The sequence below is a fragment of the Gallinula chloropus genome, assembly GCF_964237585.1.
Source record: "Gallinula chloropus genome assembly, chromosome: 8".
Taxonomy (NCBI): Eukaryota; Metazoa; Chordata; class Aves; order Gruiformes; family Rallidae; genus Gallinula; species Gallinula chloropus.
The window spans coordinates 23,584,389-23,594,145 of NC_140093.1; the positions used below are offsets into that span (position 1 = coordinate 23,584,389).

The 9,757-nt window shown below is 37.7% G+C and overlaps 1 protein-coding gene across 1 annotated transcript; it reads left to right on the top strand.

The window, feature by feature from the left end:
- Positions 1 to 2,993: 2,993 nt before the first annotated feature.
- TRIM42 (tripartite motif containing 42) lies at positions 2,994 to 9,531 on the top strand (the record flags this gene model as incomplete). The annotated part of the gene is given in 10 exon segments (XM_084267586.1): positions 2,994 to 3,062; positions 3,066 to 3,266; positions 3,270 to 3,285; positions 3,288 to 3,313; positions 3,317 to 3,416; positions 3,419 to 3,620; positions 3,622 to 3,651; positions 4,897 to 5,349; positions 6,355 to 6,442; positions 9,445 to 9,531. Coding segments are annotated over 10 exon segments (1,272 nt in total).
- Positions 9,532 to 9,757: the final 226 nt, after the last annotated feature.

Here is a 9,757-nt window from a genome sequence, read left to right on the forward strand (position 1 = left end):
TAAAAAACCCTACCTAAATCTTGGAAGGTAATAATACAAAGGAACTAAAAAATAACGGAAACAATGTGTTTAAAATTGCACTTATAGGAGAGTGACCATCTTAAGGAAGGGCAAGAAACACACTTGGATCCAGTGGAAAAAGAGGCAGGCCCACAGCAATAGTCAATAGCACTGAATCCATGATCCAAGTCTAGTTCTTTTCTTTAGGCGTTGGGGGAACAAATTGTTCAAGAGCACAACCAGTGACAGTCAAGGGCTTAAAATAATTAAGACAGTTGAAATTCTATACTTCAAGATGCATCTCAAGTGTAAGGTTCTTTCACATATGCTAGTTATGCTTGAAGTCCTACAGAGGCCTGAGAAACCTCTCACTGTTGCTAGTTAGGGTCTGATTCAAGTGGTTTGCTTACAGCACTCAGCTGAGCTGACAAAATGCCTGTGAAGTGCGTTGTCCTACTGAGACAGTAGCCTTAGGGTGTCTATCTAAGTGTATAAACTCCTCATGCAATTAATGAAGAGTGAGGTAAAAGCTTTCAAGGAATTCTTGAAGAAGAAGTATAGTTTTCATTACGTACGGATGATGTAATTCTGTATCAGGTACCTGTGCATAAAATTAGGCCTGTGTCCTTATTTGAATATCTCCCTGTGATATCACATTCCAACTAGAATGAAGCACATGGCCATAACACAGAGCTTGACCCACCAGTCATAGCTCATACCTTTGTAGAGTTCAGTTGCTGTGGTGTGCAAAGAAGCTGAAAGGATCGATGACCTTTCTTCCAAGTATCTGACAGAGGGATGGATGAAAATGGGCATCCCCGTTCAATCTGGCCATGCTGCTTAAACTGTTGTTGCCTGACTTACCACAGCAAAAACGAAGAATGCTGCTTGTGCTGGTGCTTATTTACCCATGAGCAGAACTGCAGCTGTTTCCCATGTCTGTACAGATGACAAATCCTGTCAGTGCTGCCACTGCTCCTGTGCAGAACACACAAATTGCTGGTGGTGCTGCTGTTCTGATTCAAACGACCCAAACTGCAAATGCTGCTGCTGCAGTGGGGAGAATTCAGCATGCTGATATTATGAAAGCAAGTGCTGTAGAGACTCTGTCAATGAACCATATCACTCAAGAACACCAGGATCTGTTCAGTAAGTGGAGTTAAGGGCTCTTAAATTTCCTGGGGTTTTGTTTTTCTAATTCGCGTTATATCTTAATGGATGTATTGCATTTAACAAGGTACTATCTGTTGGCCAGGGCAAAGGGAAAACTGCAGTAAAACAAAGAGCAGTGAAACTGCTGTTAACTGGAAGTGGAAGGAGGCAGTTACATTCAGAATAAGACAAAAAGGAGACAATTATAAAGGCTCAGGAAATGCCACACAGAGAATGGAAAGAAGGCTTAGTAACAGTGTTAGAAGGTAAAACTCCAGACTGGAATAGCACCAGTCTGAGAAGAACTGACAGGACTGCTGGAAATGCATGGTTAATCTCTGCCTAGGTAAACTTTGGAGACCAGATGATTGTATTCTCTTTAGTTTAACAGGCTTTTTCTACTGTTGTTTTAAGTGACAGAAAGTGCAAAGAGTATGAGGAGAGAGGGTGAGAAGGAAAGCAGTAACAACATGAATGCTAAAGAGAGGTACACCAGAGGCATCAGACCATAGAGGTCTAGAACCAAGTGTCCATGTTGGATGATGATGCTTATGTAAAAGCTACTGGAAATATTCAAGGAAGCTTTATAAAATTAATATTGCATTTTTAAAAGGATAATGTCCACACACTAAAAGGCAGGTTAGGATTATGGAGATTTGAAGAGAACTGGGATTAGCACATCCTGAAAATCAGTTCTCCTAAAATCACAGAATCACAAGGTTGGAAAAAGACCTTTAAGATCATCAAGTCCATCCATTCCTGTCCCATGCTAAACCATATCCTAAGTATCTCATCTACCCCTTTTTTATACACACCCAGGGTCGGTGACTCAGCCCCCTCCCTGGACAGCCTGTTCCAGACCCTGACAACTCTTTCAGTGAAACATTTTTTCCTAACATCTAATCTGAGTCTGCTCTGGCAGAGCTTTGTGCCATTTCCCCTTGTCCTATCACCGGTCACCTGCCTGAAGAGACAGCAAATAAATTGTTATAACAATAAATAACAGTAAATAACATTAAATCTTCATTTGAAATTCTTTGCAGTTAATGTAAATAATCAATGATAATAAGGTTGCTACTAGCACAAAGAATAAACTTAATTTAGTGTAGAAATCAGAATTGAGGTGATTTTTTAAATGACTGAAAATGAAGATAATATGTAAACATCTATTGCTATGTTAAGCAGAAATTTCTTCAATACTTTTTTCAAAATGGTGAAACAGTTGTGCTACTTGAGGAAATACTGAATCTTGAAAATGCAGAAGAAAAACATTTTGATGTTTATTATTGTGTTTTCATTAAAAAAGAAATATTCTAAAATATTACCAGATAAAAGAAAACATTTAATACCCTCTGAAACAAAACAAAAGGTTTCATTTTGATTGCACAAAATGTTTTTCTACACTCTAGTTGTCTGTTGTTTCCATTTTGAAAAATAAACAACAAAAGGAGAAAAAATGCATTGCATTTTCTATTAAACTGAATTGTATCCTTCTCTTCGTTTGGCCACCAATGATAAATTCATATCAACAAATTCAGTGACTAAGGCATCTGTTTACTGTTATTGTTGGCAACAGTCTTCAAAATATAGTAAAATAACATGAAAAGGGGAAAAAAATTATTCTTTGATAATGATCATCCAGTTGCTTAAAAAAAATCCAGTCAGAATAAAAGAGGTTTTGGTATTTAAGCAGAACTGCTTATGTTATAATTTTGTTTCTTAGATCTACCTACCATAATGTTCATGTACTTTTTTCTGAGTTCCTGTATTTTTACTTTTTTCTCTTTTTTTTCCAATTTTATTTAGGTCAAAAGATGTCACTTCAATATTTATAACTAGGAATGATACATCTGTCACTACACTGGAATGTCTCCAGCCATGCCTTCCTTGATCAGCTTGCTTGTCCACTGTGAAAGCAATTGTTTCTCCAACTGCTTATGCTGCCATGCAATCATTGCATTTCTGAGAAGGGTATAACAAAAATCAAGACCAAAGCTGAAGTAACTGAAGATTTTTGTATCATCATATGCCCAGTATGTTGCAAAGCACATTGCCTCTCCTGTACAAACAAAACTCAGCTGAGGAAGAATTACCTCAGAGCAAAACTAGCCAAGTAATACATGCGCAGACGTGGCTGAGACGGACATTTGACCAGAGTGAATGACCAGTCTACTGTGAAGCTTGCAAGGAGAGAAGAAGAGTGGCAACCAAAATATGTAGATGTGGAATTAATTATTGTGATGAATGCCTGTATTTAAATCATAGCATAATGGTGCTCAAGACCACATTTTCACCACAGCACACCAAGATGATAAAGAACAGTGGCACTGTTTACTGCACAGCAACTCAAACCTTCCTGAATACTGTCTGGATGACCATGAACTGATCTGTGATTTCTGCAAGAACTCACTGCACAATGATCATGAGACTATTCCCTCAGCAGTTACCTCCTCAAGAGAAGCTGCTCTTTGATACAATTGCAAAATTTAGAAAAGGTTTGTATTTCTGCTGCTTCTCACAGTTCCCCATGTCTTCTCAGCAAAGAAACATATAGTTGACAAGCCATATTATTTTTCTGCCTAGCACAAGAGGTAGAAGGGCTGTGTGTTCACCCTGTAGTAACAGAAAAGGAACAAGCCCATAACTGTGGCATCGTGAACCAGAATCAACTATTAGAGGATCTGTGTGTGGGATGGGAACAGAAACCTGTGTCTGTGGAGAGAAATCTTGATTTCATCCTGCAGGACCCAGCAAGGAATAAACAACAATTACATTGGCAGAATAAAACGGTGAACATTTTTTAATCAGAAAGGTTTGAAGAAGAACTGCTTCTTCCCCTACAGGAAAGTGAAGACTTGTCCCTCCTTCAGCTGGTTTTATGCTTATGCCCACGCTAAGAGGCAAAGCAATCACTCCAATGTTACTTTTAACCAAGACTTGATCCATAGCAGCTAAGGGACTGAACACAGACTGTAATTTCATTAATTTCTTTTAATTTTCATCTTTGCATATAATTTCACAAATGTTGGGGACATAATGAAGTTGCGTGTAAAACAACATTCAGAAAGGTAGAAGTGAACCACACACAATGACAAACAGCATTAAATTCTCAATTATGAAAGTCTTAAGTTTGAGAAAGTAAGCGATGTAGAATATTCATGCAGGGTTTTGTAACATGACATTGTTTCCTCAGGTTAACTGAATGCCACTGGAATTTATTATCAACCCTTGGTATTTTTGATTCTGTTTCTCCACTGTTCACAATTTTTACTGGACAAAGAGTTGATCACACTTCTGTGTAGCAGCCATCAGAGAAATGTACCATCAGCCACAAACAGAAAGCGGGTGGTCCAAGAGCATTTGCTGCCATTATTTTAACTGGCATAGTGAATTTTCAATGATAATATAGATCTACAATAAATTAAGCTTCAGGGTTTCCCAGCTAATGAAGTAAAAATTATCAGACCCATTTTGGGGAAGATAAATTTCTGTGGCTAAGGAAATAATAAAAAAGTAACAATTAACCGCCAAATTTTATACACCCAAATGTGAACATTTTAATGCAAACGACTTCCCTCAGGGCTTATCAGCAGCAAAGATGAGAGAAAAATACTAGAATCCTTATTGTTGTCTCACATGCTATCAAACCTGAAATATTTTTAGCTAAAATCTATCATGCTGCCTCTTTTAACCATTACATTTTAATATGAATTTGGAACTACTGACCTGATTTTTTTTTAACAGCATGCAAGGAGTTGATTATGATCTAATGGAAGTTACCCTTTTAAAAAATAATTTCAAGACCTGTAAAAACTCCAAAGGAGAGATCAGAAATGGATTCTTAAAATTACATATGGCTTTTCATGAACAAGAAAAGGAAATGAAGTTCCTTGAAAACATTGAACTTAAAAAACAGAAAGAAATTTCAGAATATAGAAACTACACATCCAGTCAACTATCACACATGGATGGCCTTAGTCAATACTCTAAAGAGGCTCTTGAGGAGGAAAGCCAAGTTGTGTTTTTGCAATCTGCACAGTGCTTAGTAAAAGGAATAGAAAATGCAGTTTCTTCCTTTTTCCAGCTTAATCCATATCTAAAAGAAGGTCTATTAAGAAAACTTCAACTCGACTTTGATGAACTGCCCTCTGTTTTACAGGGATTTGTCCTATCCTTTAGCAGAATGCAGCAGTCAAAGTAAAACAATATCCCTGTTCTTTGAACCCAGAGGTAATGGTTCCAAGGCCTGCCTTCGAGTACTCACTAATCCAAGCAACAGTGTTCCAAAGCCCATCTTTAAACTCCAACTGTCAGAAGACCAAGCTCTACACCTCCCCATCATCCTACACAGAGAAATGAAGTGTGTTCATACCAAGATACAGCTAGTGAAACTCCAAGAAAAGAAAGAAAACATCAGATTGTCAACTTCTCAAGTCCAGAACCTACAGATGATGAATCAGTCCCACTTCCAGGACCCGTTGTTATATACTGAACTGTTGTTTACTTGAGGTCTGCTAAACGTAAGATATTCCTAAATTCTAGATATGCACCAGAGATCATTTTATATTCAGGCTGTTATAGGGTCTGAACCCATATGAGCCTGAGTAAATAAGACAACAATATTAATTCAAATACTGATTTTGTAGGAGACAATGCATTTCAAACTCTCACTTTGAGGGAAACTAAAGCATATATTGAATCATACCTATTGTAGACAACACGGTTATTATAACATAGGAATATAAAAGTGTTACATGGAAAGGTCCAACGCAGAAAGAAATAGATATAACCTGTCTGTATTATGTATTATGTACCCCAGATGAATTAGCTCAATCCTGGTCTTGGCACTCAATGTGATGACATCATATCATCATTATAAATTTAATAGATGCTAAGAAGATCAGGATGCCCGTTGCATAAGACCCCAAGTGCATGTTGCAAAGTTCTGACTGTTGTCAGCCTACATTACTTCCAGTGTGTTAGAAAAAGGTACTATGAAGTTCCCAGGATGAACTTTAGCATTTTTCAATACCACAACTGCATATCTTCTACATATATTTCATACTAAGGTTGGAATTTCAGCTGCAGTGGCATTTCAAAGCTAAAATCTGCCAAAAAGTGACCCACCACAGAATCAAAAATAAAAATGAGCAAAAATAAAGAGTATGTAATTGTGTACTACAAATTTTTTTTTCTTCACAGATTTACTGGACTTGCCCCCCAGAAGACAGGGATTTCTTTGAGGCAGTTTTATGATGTTGCTGATATCGGTCCTGATAATATTGTCCAGGTGCAAATATCTGGCCAACTAAACAAAATACAGCAGCAGAACCTTGAGATATATAATCTGCATCCAAATACAGAATAGAGTGAGATCCTCAAGGTATTGTAGATTCTTCTATACTTCACAGAGTCCCCTTAAATTTCTTGCCTCCACAACTGTTTTTTACCCCAAGTATTTATGGGGAAGCCTGCTTAAATGGAATATTGCTATTGATTTATCCAGGTGAGCCATACTAATTGTTGCACTTAATTTTTCCATACATCATTCTTTCTAGCTCAGTTTGCAACTCCTTGATATATGTCTACATTGGTCTCTATTTCTAGCAGGGGTGCTGTATCATGGTTACATCAGGCAAATCCAAAAGTTTTCATGCTAGAACAAGGCAACGATCATTAAAAGAGAGAAATCAAACAAAAAAAGAGTATTCTTTGACAGCTTTGGACATGACTGTCCTTTACTGTGATTTTAGGAGAGAAGTGTTAGGAGTGGGAAGGCATTTAAAAAGGTTTCAAAAGTTATGACATTTAATGAATTTGTGTTAACATCCTTTTGGGCATCCCAAATCTCTTGAAGTCACCCAAAATTTGTCATGCCTTACTGAAAAAACGCATACTTAATTCATACTTTCTCCCTGAGAAATTTTCAGTAAAGGGTGTATTGAGAGCTGCTGTGAATAAAATGCAGATAGCTTCCATGAAAACTGTAGATGCTGTTCTCTGATTCCAACCACATTTCACAGCCTTTTCCCTCAAAAGCTGCACCAAGCACTGTCCCTTTCCAGGCCTCTCATCCCTTGTCACATTTAGAGTCATTACTTTGAAACAGCATTCAGACATCTCCTTCTCTGGACCTATTCAAGACCCATCTGAATGTATTCCTGTGAAACCTGCTCTACATGATCCTGCTCTAACAGGGGGGTTGCACTAGATCTCCAGAGGTTTTTGCCAACCCCTACTGATCTGTAAATCTGTGAATCTCACTTCACAAGTTTTAATGACAAATGACACCATCCTGGAATGCTTCACTTCCTACACTTAAAAGTCTGAGCACAGTAGTTTCTGGGTTTTACCCAACATGTTGGAATGTTATAATGATTTTTATTCTGAAAATTGTTTCTACTGCACATAACACAGTATTATTAATATTCCAGAGAAACACAAACTCACTTAAAATCTGCTGCAATTTACTAAAGTGTTATATAGCAAATAAAAGTGAGACAGACATCAGACTATTATACTTTACCAGTTACACTGCACAGAAAGCTTGAAAGAACTTTGTTTTTCAAAGAAAATATGGTATTGGATTGTAAGTAGGGGATTTAGTCAGAGCAACATCATTCTTTGTGTGTATCAGTTACTATGTCTATGATGGAGTCTAACTGTGATGGCTGTGACAGGTCAGAGGAACCCAGACATAAGGCTGGAAAGAGAAGGAAGTTGACAAAGTTTTGCTAGACAGCAGCTACTATTTCATTCTTTGAAGTAAAGCTGATGCCATCCCACTTACACTCTGAATATCAAGCCACACAAAAATGGCTATTTAACCATGGGGTGTTACTTAACATTAAAAGATTTCCCAAGTCTCTATGCAGCCCTCATAAGTAAAACAGAAAACTGCAGTCTCTGCGGTTTTAGGAGTGAGAGAACTTATCTCTTCTTAGCCCAACAGCATGACTGTTGGCTCACAGCTGAACTACAACTTCCTCAATTTCAGCTGTTTGTCGTGTGTGAAAGACCATGGGAGTATCAGTATACCATTGTTATATGATCACAGGAGCTGCTATACACGGCATGATCTCTCTGCCCAAGAAAAGTTCCATGCTGTTGACTCAGTATAGGTTCTAATGCCTCAGGAAGCACACAAAGGTATCTATATCTGCACAGGGCCGACGCATGACACAAGACTTGGAAGATGCACTTCTAGAGCAACAACTAAAAAGGCAGCAGATTACACTTAACATTTAAACTGGCAAAAGATGTTCATGATTTTGGCAACTGCCTCCTAATTTAAAAGTCAGTTGAAAGAATTATACTGCACTACCCTGGATAAGAGAATCAACAATATGGGGGTTTTTTTGAATATGTGTTGAGGTTGTGGAAGATCCTGGATGAATGACAGGAACTGAAAGCTGCCTTGTCAAACTGCTGTGTTAAACAGCCCTAGCAAACCATGCAAAACTGTGCCACAAGGCAAGTGACAAGGAACCCTCTAAGGATAACACTCAGTGCTTGCTGGAGACTTATAACAGAGCAGGCAAAAATTTGTTGCCCCAAAGATAAATGATTTAGCTGCATCTGCCATGGGAGGAGGAATGAGAAGCACTAAGAATGCGGTTAGAAAAACAGGAAGGGAAAATGCTGGGAATCTTCACTCCTTGCTCTAGTTAATTCAAGTACTTGGAAGAGGATCTTCCCCCACCCCTTTTCAATGACAGCAGCAGCCTGCAGCTGTTCACGGTGGCCTGCCACAACTACCAACAGACTTTGTGTACCTTAACTTGTCTCTTGAGACTGTCAAGCACAGTAACAGTGATAATGCTAATGATGGTTTTGCTGCATTTTTAACTTTTATTATACCCTTGCCAATTCAGCCTTGGGAAGGAGATTTTCAAAATTACTTTGGAAGCCAAATGCAAAATGACTTTAAATACTACATGGGCTTCCAAATCCTGTGGCCAAATCTGAAACTCTTACCTAAATGACCAGATACCTGAACCTAATGGCTACTTATTGTATTAACCACTGTAATGTTTATCACCAGACAATCACTTGCCTTCAGTGTGAGTTGGTGGTTGTTTGTGTTTCTTTAAAAAGCTCAATTTCTATTTTGCATCCACGATAAGTACTTAGACATTCCAAATTCTAACACAGATAAGTTTGACTGCTTTGAAAACATATCTATAGCTGATAAGTTCTTTTGAAAACAGACACTAATCCCCAAAAAAATAAATACATTATTTATTTAAATACCTCTTCTGTTCTTTAATACATTCTGTTTTCTACTTGCAGATAATCACTTCAGATGAGTATGGGAAAATTGAAGACAGGTGGGAGAAGCAGAAGAGTATTCAGGTTGTTCTGCATGCATCAAATTGATAAAGAATGAAACTAGGGATGATTTTCTTTTTTTTGAAGAACTGCAAAACATGTATGCTCTCTTCTGCACTATCCTATTTTCTGCTGAAGTTAGCAGCCAGAGATCTTACAGTGAGCTCTTCAGTCTATTATTGCTTTCTGGCAAATAATATAAAATAATAATAATAACACTAATAAAAACCCCTTTCTTTTTCCAGATGTAGCACCAAAACCTAAGGAAAATGCT